This window comes from Artemia sp. Qi Xiang Cuo, chromosome 4, assembly GCF_049724085.1.
Source record: "Artemia sp. Qi Xiang Cuo chromosome 4, ASM4972408v1, whole genome shotgun sequence".
In the NCBI taxonomy this organism is placed as follows: domain Eukaryota; kingdom Metazoa; phylum Arthropoda; class Branchiopoda; order Anostraca; family Artemiidae; genus Artemia; species Artemia sp. Qi Xiang Cuo.
This window is the reverse complement of record NC_142797.1, coordinates 19825057-19839456: the sequence shown is the minus strand read 5'-3', so window position 1 is coordinate 19839456 and position 14400 is coordinate 19825057. Positions and strand designations below refer to the sequence as shown.

The window sequence follows — 14400 nt, the reverse complement described above, 5'->3', positions numbered from 1 at the left end:
TTTAAAAAACGATCAGAAACTAAATAAATAACAAGTTTTTTTCAACTGAAAATAAGAAGCAACATTAAAACTTAAAACGAACAGAAATTATTACGTATATGAGGGGATTCGTCCCCTAGTCAATTCCTCGCTCTTTACGCTAAAGTTTTTTTAGTACTTTCAAAAGAGCTATATTTTCTAATTAACCAGCCTTTGTGATTCAGAGGTTTGTGATTCGAACAAAATTTAAACTTTAGCGTAAAGAGCGAGGTATTGACTAGGGAGCAAACTCCCTAATATACGTAATAAAAAAAAAGAATATAAAAATTCATTACGTAAGTTATTTCGTAAGTTACGTCAGAACAAAATTTCGAGAAAGCCAATAGGAAAATTAATATGCGAATTTCGTTTTAATTATTCGTGTATGGTGAGCCAAAATCAAAGCTGCATCAATTCAAAAACGTTTAGAAATTAACTAAAAAAAAGTTTTTTTAACTGAAAGTAAGGATCGACATTAAAACTTAAAACGAAAAGAAATTATTCCGTATATGAAAGGGGCTGTCCCCTCCCTAACGCCTCGCTCTTTACGCTAAAGTTTGACTTTTTGTCACAATTTTATTTTTTTAAACAATAAACAACTTTAGCGTTATGAGTGAGGCATTAGGGAGGGGACAGCCCTTTTCATATACGGAATAATTTCTGTTCGTTTTAAGTTTTAATGTCGCTCCTTACTTTCAGTTAAAAAACTTGTTTTTTTTAGTTAATTAGCATAAATAGCCAACTCTTCAGAGTGCCTTCTGCCCCTGGTATCGAAGCCAGTACCTCTGGCGTTTGTTCTAGACCTGGGAGGAATTTCCTTCCTGTCAGTTTAGCCTCCAAGACATTCTGGTGCCGATGTGAGAAGGAAGTGTCAATGGCTGTGTCATAATGCGAATAGTAAAGATAGAGTAGTCCCATTTCTGAAAATTTTCTTTGGTCGTACATTTATATCTTAATGAAGAACATTATTATCTTAATGAAAAGTTTCCCAACTTGTATTGATGTCATTTTTTTCCTCTGGCACTAGTGTAACACTAGAGTATCAAAAGAGCTTTTTAAGGAATCATTCGTATGCTAGTTTTTATATCTATGTGCTTTTTATAAATTTGACTCGATATCGCCATCATGAAGTTCTGTATGGTACCCAAAAATGGCACTTCTGGTGCCACATCTGGAGTGGAGTGGTTGGGAAGTTTTGAAAGGGTAACATTATAATCTTCAATGTCGAAAACTCTAAACCTAAGGCTTACAGCCCTCATCTTGTCTGCTCTCCCCCCCCAGCCCCATGCTGAGTCATTTATTGTCTTCTGACTAACAGAACTACGCTAGTTCTAGTGGCATCGACGTCAATTCGTCGGCAAAATCTATTTGCTGGGCTGCCGCAATGTCCTTGAAGTCCCTAAACTAAAAATTTACAAAGATCAGTCTGCATTTTTGCCATCTTCTTGTATTTCTGAATGTAATTTTTCCCTTTGTCCTTATGCGTTCTTCGGTACAACCTCGCAGAGAATTTAATTTTTTCATTATAGATTTTGTCACCCCAGTAACGCTCCTTGATCTTTTGTTTGGCTGTCTCAATTTTTACTTCTCGATACACCTGGACGGTTGAATACCTTTGCTTTTGGTTTTTCTTATATTTGATGCGGTAATCTTCATCATTGTGATAACTATCCTTGAACTTTTGTTTGGCTGTCTCAATTTTTTCATGTCTATAATCTTCATCATTGAGATAACACATCTTGCTGTTTTGTTTTGCTCTGTCAATTATTAATTCTCGTGCGCCTGGTCGGTTGAATACCTTTGCTTTTTTCTTTTCAAGATACTATCTCTGTTGTTTGTGTAGTACTGTTTTTTCAACTTGCGTATAGCTTGCTTGATTGAAACTATTATGTAATGATGAATGAGAACATTTACAGTTCTGACGCTTCTTATATAGTAATTATGACGTCACGGCGTAAAGATTTTATTGACGTCATAGCGCAATGATATTATTTCATGACGTTTTCAGAAACAACAATATATTTTCGTGTTTTTCTATTCACGTCATAGCTCTAATATAAAACTATGACGACATTCAATATTTATCTAGTAGGGTTTCAGACAAGGTAATTCTAATGATGTACTTTTGTTTTGATTTGACTCTATTTTTAGGAGTTTTGTTATATTTCTTAGCAATGGACTGATCGTCTCTTACTAGATTGCTAGCTACTGCCGCAACCCAGATTCACATATATATTTATTTATGAGAGGCAACCTGACCGAGTGGTCCAAAGCACTGGTGTTAGCCACCAGTCTCTTCGGAGGCGTGGGTTCAAATCTTACCACTCGTATACGATTATGTTTGAAAGACTGCAGTGTGAAAAGACATCGAAAATGCAGTTTTTGGTGGAAAAATTTATTCTCTTTTAGAAATAATTTATTTTAGTTACAAAAAGTTTTTAACCCAATTAATTTCCTTTAAAATGAGCTATTGAACAACCCTCTACGATGTTCCAGTGCCAAGCTATCTCTGGATACAAAAGAAAAGAGAAAAAAAATATCCCGTTTGTGGAGAATAACGTGGTAAAAGTCAATTTGCTTGATTTTCAACCCGATATATTTTCTTTGTTATTCAAGCCAAAGGGCGGTAAGTTTCCTTTATAGAGCTTTCGGACAAGGCGGTTCTAATGGTGTACTTTTTGTTTTGATCTGACTCCACTCTTAGGAACTATGGGTTTTTATATTTCTTAACACTGGACGTGATCGTCTCTTACTAGGTTGCTAACTACCGCTGCAACCCGGATAAGATCCCTAAAATTTCCTTAAACAGCTCTCCAGTCCCTAAAAGTTGCTTTTTGCAAGGTTAAACCATGTAAATACGTCTGAAATTTTTTCCAGTAGGCAATGGATAGAGGCTCTTGAAAACTCATTGCAAGGTACAAGGAGTAAGTTTCTGACAAGATATTTAAAGAAACCAGAAATCAGATATACCTGATTGACCTGAAATTCATATGATATACCTGAAATTCAATTCGCTTTTACTGCGCACCGAACAGGAAAAGGAATCAGCAGCAGTTGAAAGTACTCAGGTACTTATATGCAGAAATAAGGGCAGTGATTGATAACTGCACTTCTGAGGATCTAAAGGAAGGAAAGCCAAAAAAATACACGTGATTCTGAAATTTTGCGGTTTTCTTATGATTTTCGGGTCATTAATCAAAGTAGTTACTTGTGTATTTTTTAAATTGTTGTACCTTCATAGTTGAAAATCCATATGGATAATAGAAAATCCATATAGACAGCCAAGGAATCAGATTGTCTTGATATTACCCATTTTCTTCCAGAAGATGATGAGGCTACATTGCCGATCGTTCTGGTTTCAGATTTATGAGAGGTCGGTTTGAATATCAAGTATGATATTGATTGTTTCAGTTATACAGTAAACAGTAGGTGGACCAGCTCCCTAGTTTTCCTTTTTTCGGTGTCAGGAAGGTCCTCTGTTTGCCAAAAACAGTCCGTATTTTGACTCTTTGAACCTGTGGTAGGCCTGTATTTTCTAATTTCTAGGGAGAGGTTGATTTTTTTTTTCAATGTAAATACCAAAAATGTGTTTTGAATTAAAATACTCCCCAAAAGTTTTTTTTTGAAAACCAAGGGACAGGGCAAATATAACTTGTGGGGCATGATTTATGCAGTTTATTTTTGAAAAAAATATTAAAAAAAAACTAACTCGCAATATTTCCTTATATTTTGTGGAATTTTGAAAAACTAGAGCTTTACTGAAAACCAAGCTTGCTTAAATTTTTTTCAATGGCATTAAAATTACATAGTAAAATTTGTTGATTTTATAGCTGGTAAAATACTATTGAGAGCTTTATAAATTTGTCTTTTATTGTCTGCCCGCTACTTAAGGATTTTTCTGTTCCTAATCCTGTTTTGTTGTGCTAGTTTTTCACTTTTCTACTAATTTAGGGAAATAGTTTTTCTAATTTAGAAAAATAAAATGATAAACGTTAGAATAAAAACAACTACTAAATTAGACCTAATAGTCCTAATAAAATCCTCTTTTTAATAAATCCTAAATTAAGGACTAATTTAGCGAAATCATTTTTGATAATGTTAAGTGTTTTAAGTCCCAACTTCGCTTTCACACTCATTACAAAACTTCTTTTTTTGTTAATAAGCAGTTCTGGCTGGTCAAAAGTGACGAAATCTAGACATTGACGCCTAGAAAAGCATGCATGAGAACGGGGCCTCAGCAAAAGATGTTTTGTAGTAAAATTTTTATTTATCTCTTGATTTGACCAACGGTGATATTTTACAAGTATTATTGAGTACTGCAGCGAATATATCGTAAGACAAATTTCAAGACGCTTACATAATGTTTTTTTTCTTAATTTAGAATTTGAAAGGTACCATGTTCTGAAAATGAATTGTGAACATTTCGCCCATTTTGTGAGGAATCATCATGCTGAATCCCTGCAGGTGAAGAATTTCCTTCATAGCGTCTATGGCAGTGCACTTTCTGCTGCTAAAGTAAGTTCTGTTTTTGTAATAATTAATGTGATTATTTGAGATAGAAAACGAAAGGTTACAGGTGTTTTTTTGTGTCATTATGTTTCTGCTAGTAAGACACAGAAAAAGGGTTGTATCCCTTTTATTTACTACCAGCCTATTTTGGAAGCCTCTAGTATATCTAAATAGACTGTGAGTAACATTAAGGGGAGCACCATTATTCTTTAGAAATTTCATAAAGATTCTGTCAAGTTATCCGTTTAACTAAATCAAACGACACAGCATTTGTACTGGATTCTGATGAATGGATAATTTTCTGGGTCTGGTCTGTTTTGATAGGCTTTTTCCGGCTGAAAACTTCTTTGCAGCTAAGATATCTGATATGGGTTGCCTCCCCATAGTAGCGTAATATTTGTAGGCATGAATATATAAATACCATCTTAGAACACACTGCTTTTCCAATTACAAAAAAAATAAGAGAGAAAACGGGTTTAATTTAAATAATTTTTGACAACGAAACTTAAAAAAACAAAAAAAAAAAAAACATTAATAAAAAAAATCTGAATATATCAACTCCACATCCAGGAGTCCTTATCAACGAAAAAAAAATGTAGACTCGGATGTGGTGTTGAAATATTCGGATTTTGTTATCAATGTTTTGTTGTTCTTTTTTAGATTCGTTGTCACTGCTTTATTTAACTTAAAATCGTTTTTCTCTCTTAAGTGTTATTAATATGTAATGAGTGGGAGGTATGGGCTTAAGATTATCTGTGTAGTATTTCGACTCTTGTTGATATTAATTAAAAAAAACTTTCCACAAAATATGTTTTACTGACTAACTTTACTGAAAAAATGTAAATGCTTTTAATTTTATAACTTTAATAAATAAATGATATTAACATTTTGATTACTAAGTTTGAGTATATGTATATTAAACTGACAATGCACATTTATTTGTATTTTTTTTCAGTAAAGTGCAAATTATGTTCTGGGCTTGGGAAGGCATAGGGGTTTTGAGCCCAACTTATGTTAAATTCTGCTCGTTTTGAGTTTGACTCGGTTATTTATTGTAATTTCTGTTTGTTTTGGGTTTCATTTATTTATTGATGCTGATTTGTGGTAGTTTCACGCTTGGTAGATTTTTTTATTTTATTTTTGCTCATTTTTTGTTTAATGGAGTTCCTTAGTTTTTTTTTTTAAAAACTTATTTTGTGAAAAAGGTTTTATATATTAATTTCTGTTCGTTTTATATTGACATAGTCTTTTCAGGGAAAAAGTAAATAATGCTTTAAATCTTTTTTTTATAACTTTATAGTTTGGCCTGCTATTTGTATGTTGGAGAAAACTTTTCTAGAATTTTTAACAACATATATCCTTTTAAAAATCTGGACACGAATAGTAGCGCTTAATTTAGTTTTATGCCTCCTCTTGTTTACCTGAAATAGAAAACCTGATACCATTCGCAAAAAAATCTATTTACTTTCTTTGATAGCTAGGATACACTTCCGCTATTTTGATTTGGTTAAATTTTAAGAGCAGAAGTAGCCCCGAAAGTCTGAACATATTACCCTCAGTCGTTCTTGGGATACTGCTGAGATACCTTATTGGGAATTAGCATTAACATAGTGCATTTTTATTTAATCTTAAGGCAACATTTGGTTTTTAAACATAAAGGGCAAATGGGAGGGTGGGCGTGGTAGGGAGATTAGTTTCCCTCCAATCACTTTCGACTATTAAAAAGTACATCAGCCCTTTCTATTTTCAATCGAATGAGCCCTTTTCAAAGTTCCCAAGACAACTCCCTCGATACGAAGTGCCCTGGTCTAAACAACAACAACAACAAAAAAACATACATTATACCCACATTGATCTTTACTATAAAAATGTCAAGCCGTCCAATCACTTTCGACTATTAAAAAGGGCACTAGGCATTTCGATTTCCTGTCGAATGAGCCCTTTTTGAAACGACAACGCTTTGTATAAACACCTTATATGTCCCAAGGGCATAAATTACAACCCTTACTCTAAGGGCTTTTAGGGTGGTTGTCATCCTCCAAGACCTAATTTCCAGAACTTTCAACTACGTTAAACAAAAAGGCTATCTCAAAATTTTGATTGGATGTGTTTGGGGAAATGGTGGGCGTGAGAGTCAAAAATGGGACTAGCACTTTCAATTTCCAATCAAATGAGCCCTTTTGAAGTTTCTACGACAACTTTGACTTTGACTTACTTTGACTTATGTCTCCTGCCGGGCGCTGCTCGTTGTAGAGAGTGACGTCTGCCTCCTCCATCCACTTTGGTCCATGGCAAGTATTTGCACATCGCTCAACCTGATATTTGCCATCGTCAGGAACTCGGACAGGCTGTCAGACCATCGTTTTTTCGGTCGGCCGCGAGGTCGCTTCCAACCGGCTTTGACAGGGTCGAAGTCGTGGATCGTTTTCGCAGGTATGTGTGGAGGCATTCGAAGTAGGTGTCCGAACCATCGTAATCTTCGCTCAGCTGCTTGGGTCGAAAACCGAGAGTGTTTGGTGAGCTGCAGCAGCTTCTCATTGCTGACGAATTCAAACCATTGCGGAACTTCAATCCTCCTCAGGCTCTTCGACTGAAAGACATCAATTGCCTTGAGGATAGCGCCTGAAGCTTGCTACGTTTCAGCTCCATAGAGCATAACAGAGCCGTTGAGGGCGTTGAAAATCCGCAGCTTCGTTGTACGACTGATGTTTGGTTTTCGCCAGAGGTGACGGTTCAGTCTGCCCATGGCAGAAGACGCTTTGGATATTCTCGCTTGTAGTTCAGAAAGAAGCGAGCCATCTGAAGAAATTATAGAGCCCAGGTAGGTGAACCTTTGGACAACTTCGATACTAGTGGTGCTATCCAGGCTAACGGAAGGATTGGCAGCAGGGGAGAATGGGTCTATGGCCATAATTTTCGTTTTAGTCCAGTTTATCTGCAGTCCTACTTTTGCAGCCTCTTCTCGTAGGATTCGAAGCGCTTCCAACAACTGCTCCATGGAGTCCGCCAGAATAGCCAAGTCATCGGCAAAATCAGCATCTGTAATGACACGATCTCCAAACTTGAGTCCAAAGCTGAGATGTGAGGTAGTTCTTGTCATAACGTAGTCTATGATGACATTGAAGAGCTCGCGGGCCACTTCACATCCTTGGCGCACTCCTGTCGTCATTTGGAAGAACGGGCTGCGCCAGCCGTTCACTTGAACACAGCTCTCCGTCCCATGGTGTAGAGCTTTGAATAGTCTGCAGTATTTCTCAGGGAGGCCTGTCGATTCTAGAATCCGCCAAAGAGCTTCTCGGTCCACTGACTCGAACGCAGCACGGAAGTCGACGAAGGTAATAAAAGTTTTTGTGTCGGAACTCAGTGGCTTTTTCTATGATTTGTCGGATCGTAAAAATCTCTCCAATTTCCAATTGAATGAGCTCTTTTCGAAGTTTCTACGACAACTTCTTCGATACGAAGTGCCCTGCTCTAAAGGAAAATATAGTAGATAATACATTGTGCCCACATCGTTCTTATATACCCTCAGGGCATAACTTAAAACTCTTGCCCAGAGGGAAGACTCTTGCTCTTGGGGGAGTGTCCTCCTCAAAACATATTTTCTTTCGAAAATTAACTACGCTGAACAAAACGGTTGTCTCAAAATTTTGATTGGATGTGTTAGGGGAATGATGGGCGTGGGGGGGGGGGGTAGTTGCCCTCCAATCACTCTTGACTATTGAAAAGGGCACTAGCCACTCCAATTTCCAATCGAATGATCCCTTTTCGAAGTTTTTACGACAACTCCTTCGATACGAAGTGCCCTGGCATGGAGAAAAAAAATAAATAAATAATACATTGTGCCCACATTGTTATTGCGCTGCCTATGAGAAGAGCATCGACAAGAGTGACAAATAATGTAGAGACCAAGCTGAGCCCAGGCTTGTGCAAATCTTGCATTCGACTGACCCGCTTAATCCATTGTAAGCCCGCTTAAGCGCTTTGTGAAGACTTGAGAAGTTGTGTCAGTCCCTGTACTGAACTGATTCTTGGACAATTGCTTTTCCTGAGGCCATAATAATTTCAATGATTTCAAGCAAAGGAAAAATGCAACTTGGAATGTTACAACGTTAAAAAACAATTGTCGTATTGACATTTTGACTGGCGGATTCAGCTGGTTCTAACTTGACTTACTGGGAGTTTCAGTAATTTGTATCCCAGGGTTAGGAGGCATGAAATTTGGTAACTTAGTCTTCTTAATATTAATTGTAAATCTATTCTTGCATCTTGAATGCTCAAAACTTCCACAAATTCATTCACTTTGCAAAAAATTTTATGTAGGACGCTCAAAGTCTAAGAAAAATTTGATTCCATGCTCTTCCATACCCTGCTTAACTTTTAAAAATTCTGCTAATTCTGCTAACCTGGTTTCTAGCTATATTGTACCATATATAAAAATGAAATTTGCCCAAAAAAGCTTAGCTCGGTCATCTATAATAAAATAAAGCGTAATTTTTTTGTGCGAAGCTGTTTGTTAAGAAAAAGACATCGTTCAAATCGTGGAGGTTGCGTATTAGAATCTCTGTGAATATTTTTGATTGGCTTAGGTTAGCGCTAGAAAAGTAGCTGTTATTTTTATTCTTGGTGAATAAAACTTCTTCAAACATTATTTTCTCTTTATGTGCGAGTGTTCTGCGTTTTCCCATTGGACAAAATAAAAAAAGAGGCACAAATCGAAAATTGCAACCAGTGTACAACATGCGCATTTCCCTTCAAACAGTGCTCTCTACAAAATATACAATCTCTTCTTTTTCCCTTCTTTTCTCCTTTTTCTTTTTTATCGTTGTTATTATTAATTTATTTCCTTCAAAATCAAATAGGATAAAAAAAGAAAAAGATGTCTTAAATGTAATATATAATCCCCCTAATAATTTTTTTTTTTTCATCTTAAAAATTCTAGGATCGTCTCTACGAACAAGAAAACATAATGTAAAGCTGGAGCTTCACCTACCGGAATCTCTAGATTCTGGGCTATCTGGATAGTAAAGCCGGTAAAAAAAAGCTCCGAGAAGACTTTTTCACCCCCACTTTTCAGAGCTTCTACAATCTTTTTGTTATAATGTTTAATCGATGTCAATGTTTAACTTCTTCTGTTTCTTCCACCTTTAAAAATATTTTTTTTCAGCACTGAAGCTTCCAGAATCCGGAAATGTAGAAGCTCAAATCCCGCTTTTTTACAGATTGATCCGGGGTACTTTTGGTCTGGTTTAACGTTCCAGATCGCATGCGAAGAAAACGTAAACCTAGAATCTAGAAGCTCAGATACCAGAAATTCTGGGAGGTGAAGCCCCAGATTAGCTCCTTTTCTATTGGCTCGTGCGACTCTGTTAGGGCCCAGAAAAGCTTATTAGTTAGGCCTATATATTTTTAATCAGCCTAGGCTTCGTTCCAGGTCGGCCAAAAAGTATATAAAAAGTAACTGCGGCTCCGTTTTAGTTGAAGCGATTGGAAGGAACTGTTGAATAAAATAGACCTAGGTTTTTAAAAATATCTATAATATATTTTGAACGGTATAATGATTATAGTTTATCAATCAAAGGCTTTTAAAAAACCTAAAATCGAATTAATATAGCAGTTGCTCCCAATTCCTTTAGCCAAAATGCACCCATGGGTACTTTTTATATACTGTTTGATCGACCTGAAACGAACCCTTACATAACCAGGAGCTGGAAAATCTGAGCTTTGGTATACTCAGCTTGGTTTTATTGAATGAAAGATCAGGATTTCCCTAGAGACACAAAACAAATAAGTTGTTCAAAAACTAAATTGCAAGAAAAGACTTGGAGCATAGCATCATCAAGGTCTCTTAGCAAAGACTCAATTTATTCTTCTTCGGGGAGAATTTTTTTTTCTGGGGATTCCAGGAGACACAATCACCGTGTTCGAAACCGTGGTCGTAGATCTGTTCCTTAGGACGAATCAATGAGTAAACGGTCTCAAGTGCAAGGTGGTCTCGAGACCTTGTTTTGAGAACTGAGACTGTGCTGAAAATACTAGTAAATGCTGCTAGAAACTGTGCTAAAGACTGTGACATGATAGAAAACATGAATGTGCTAAGTTTGAATAACTTGCGGAGCCAAGATCGTTCTGAAAGCATTCAGTTTCTCACAAAAAAGCTCTTGACTCTTAATGTACTGAGATGGCAAACGCTTAGATTCAGCATGGATTGATCTCTACTGAGAGTTTAATTCTTCTAAAGAATGTCGATCGAATAGGTTAGGGTGACTAGTACTGGTTAAACTAGGCTACTGACTAGGTTAGACTGACTAGACTAGGTTATGGTGACCAACATGACTAGTACTGGTACCGAGTCTTCTTTGGCATAGGCATCCACAACCGGGTCAATCACTTTCTTTTTTTGCAAAACTATGCTTCCAGAAGGGACAAAACCCCACAAAGCCCCAGGGGTAAGGTTTTTACGTTACATAAGTTGCCTTTTGTTTATATATAAGGGGGCAAATTTATCCTTAGTCTCCAAAAAGGCTAAGCGTATTAAGGTAAACCTTTTAGAAACTGTTGAGGGGGATGTCAAACAAAATCGAAACACACTATATGTAGGTGGCTATCAGAATTGTACAGTACCATTTTATAAGGAATGGCTATGATATTAAGTTAGAACTCCAAAATTATGCTGAGAAGGGAGTTGAAAAAGGATTAGAGAGAAGCCACCCCCCCCCCTCTTCTCGCCCTTTTAGATACTCCCCTTTACACTGATAGAAATTTTAAAATCCATTTTATTCAAAATAGTCACAAGGTCTAATAGTTTTGCCCCCGCAGATGTCACTTCCCCATAGCCCCTTGGGCAAGAACTAAATTTTCCAATTTGTCCATTTTTAACCTGCAGGATTTATAATTGGGATAGGGGGGAATGTTTGATCATGTTGAGGGGTATATTGAGCTAAATCAAGAACTGGTGGGGTGATTAACTTGAAACTTTTGGGGCCACCACTGCTACTATGGACGCTGTGAATGCGACTAGTTGCGACTGCAACAGTGACTACTTCTGATTGCGACTGCTTGTAACTGGAATAACGTTTACTTGTGAATACTTTCAGAAGGGATGTTGAGCAAAATCAAAATACACTATATGTATGCTGACTGTCAAAAGAGCGTATCAGCAATATCTCAGGAACGGCTGTGGGCATTAAGTTGAAACTTTCAGGGCGTTTTGAACAGTGTTTGAACCTTTAGGGAATGCTAAGGGTGACTAAATCAAAAAATACTATGTGCAAACAAGCCATCATCAGAGTATATCTGCAATAGCTCAGGAACCGGCTAAGGGTCAGAATATTAAATCAAAAGACGCTATGTGTACCTCAGTTGTCAAAAGGACGTACTTGAAATGTCCCAGTAATGGCTAATGATATTTAGTTGAAACATTTAGGGAATGTTGAGGCGGTGTTGAAATAAATCGAAGGCCACAACTTGGAACTATTATGGTAGAATTATATATTTCAATTCTCCAAGATACATAAAAAACTGGAGAAATATTCATTATATTAACCAAAACATTGAAAATTAAAAACAAACAGAAATTAATAATAATATAAAAAGAAAGTTCCATTAAACGTGCATCGAAATTTTGATCGCTTTTGGTTATTCATTTACATTTTCCATTTCAACAGGTTTCCATCCCCATGATTGTTTCTTTTGCTGTCCCCACCTTTGGCAAAGGAATGCTTGGACAAATGGCGATCACAGGAGCTTTAGCGCTGTTTCAGTTTGGATATGATATTACAACTCGTCGGATTAGAAATTGAACCAGGGTGCGTACATTGCATTTTTGGGGGGAAGGGGCTTCTAAAAAGGTGAACCGTATGAAAATTTTTCAAGCCTTAAGACTTTTAGGGGGTGCGGGCATGAATCCCCAGCCGTGCTTTCTTGACTTTAACTAGTGTGTTTTTTTTTCAAATAAAGGGGAGATGTCGTGAATTAACTTTTTTGTTGTTTGTTATCTTCCTATTTTTTTAGTATTTGTGTTGTTTTGTAATTTTTATCAATGAAATAAAACGGAATTGTTTCAGTCTGTTGATGTTAATACGGGCGATAAGTGATGTAAAGTAAAATAGCAAAGTAACCTGCAATTTTTAATATTATTACGAGAAGAAATTAAAAGATAAGAAGCGGAAATAAAATAAAATGACAAGCCTGGTACGGACTGAAATTAAAATGAACAATGAAGTCAAAGGTAAAAGGAAAGTAATTTACTGCAATAATAATATTGTTTCGCTGCCTTTCAAATTTCCAATAGACTATGGTGGCATACTGACGACACAATATGGTTATTATGCCCAAGAACCCCCTCCTTCACACACACACACACACTTAAGGGTTAGATTTTAAATAATTCCTTACTGAAAAATATATTCATTACTTTAATTAAGGCTCATCTGTCTAGTTTTTTCATACATCTGAAAAAATGCATTTAAATCTATGAAACAACTTTGAAAATCTATATATATATATATATATATATATATATATATATATATATATATATATATATATATATATATAGACATTATAATAGATAAAATTAACAGTTGATATGACTGGTTTCAGAACTTCAGACATATCCAAACATTTTCCGGACAAAAACTGTTGAATGATACAATGTAAGACTAATGGTTTTGAACCACCGTCATTTTCTACAGCCTTTGACACAAGAGCAACCACTCCTTTATCTTTCCAACCCATGTTTTTGCCTCCATCAGTTGTATTACAATTCAAGGTTTTCGATGGAAGGCTCTTTTAATTAATGGCCATTTCAAGTCCTTCAAAAATATCTGTACCAGTAGTTGTGCCATGAATACTATACATATCAAGAAGTTCTTCATGCACTTCATAGCTTTTATCTACTCTTCGAATGTAAATCAACACCTGAGCAGTATCTTACACATCCGTTGCCTCATCCAAGGCCAAAGAAAACCACTCAACATGTCCATTTTTGTCGAACAGTTGAGAGGGTATATTTTCAGCAATGTTTTCTACCCATCGAGCCACAGTGTTTGCTGACATACTGACAGTTTTTAATAAATTTACCTTTTCAGGGTACATTTCTTCGGCTACTGCAATTATGCATTCTTTGATCATTTCTCCATCGGTGAATGGTTTTCTACGTTTTGCAATTTCAAGAGCCACACGAAAGCTGGCACGAGTTGCAGCCTGCTGTTCAGTTTTGAGTTTTGTAAATGATGATTGCCGCGATTTCAATCCGCACTTCATAGCTTAAAATTTTTCTGTCCGCAAACTTCCTGTATATTTTGAGTAATTTAAAAAATGTTTTGTTTTTTGTTTCATAATGACGTTTAATGTTATATTCCTTGAGAATGGCTATGCTTTCATTGCAAATCAAACATAGCGCCTTGTTACTGGACTCAATTACGAAATACCGGATGTTCCACTGATCTTTTAATTTTTTGCATTCACTTTCAATTTTTTGCTTCTTTTCCATACAACTAAATCACACACAAAAATTCAAATCAAAATACTGTTACAAAGATTTCTTAAACTTAAAAACGCACAAACAAGTATTAAGGAGGTACGCACTATTTTATTTCACAACAGTGTCATAGGAACTGACATGTGGTTGTGCCACTAGCCTTCTTATAGCGTATATTCCAATTACTGCCATCGAGAAGTGAGTTTCCGCTTGTGTCCACCAGATGTTGTGTCACGTTACTCCTCATGGTTCGTACTCTGTGACTAATCTAGAAATTACAGAAAATGTCAGGAAAATTCATAATATGCAGTGTTGCCGTCTTGCGGACTTTAGTTCGATTTGCAGCCTTTTTTAAACGTTGCTTACTTTTTCGGACTTTTTTTTCATCAGTA

General features: G+C 36.2%; 1 protein-coding gene across 3 annotated transcripts in view; it reads left to right on the top strand.

Annotated features, from left to right (window-relative positions):
* Positions 1-14038, top strand: part of LOC148952862 (phospholipase A and acyltransferase 3-like) — a 73144-nt gene extending 59106 nt beyond the window's left edge. For 2 of the 3 annotated variants that reach the window (XM_089087450.1, XM_089087452.1), the window contains exons 5-6: positions 4400-4533; positions 12192-12590. In XM_089087450.1, the coding sequence (XP_088943576.1) occupies positions 4400-4533; positions 12192-12326 (269 nt within the window). In that variant the 3' untranslated portion in view covers positions 12327-12590. Of the gene's footprint in view, positions 1-4399; positions 4534-12191; positions 12591-13616 lie in introns of those variants that run through there. The other variant, XM_089087451.1, reaches the window with a different exon arrangement.
* The last annotated feature ends 362 nt before the right edge of the window (positions 14039-14400 follow it).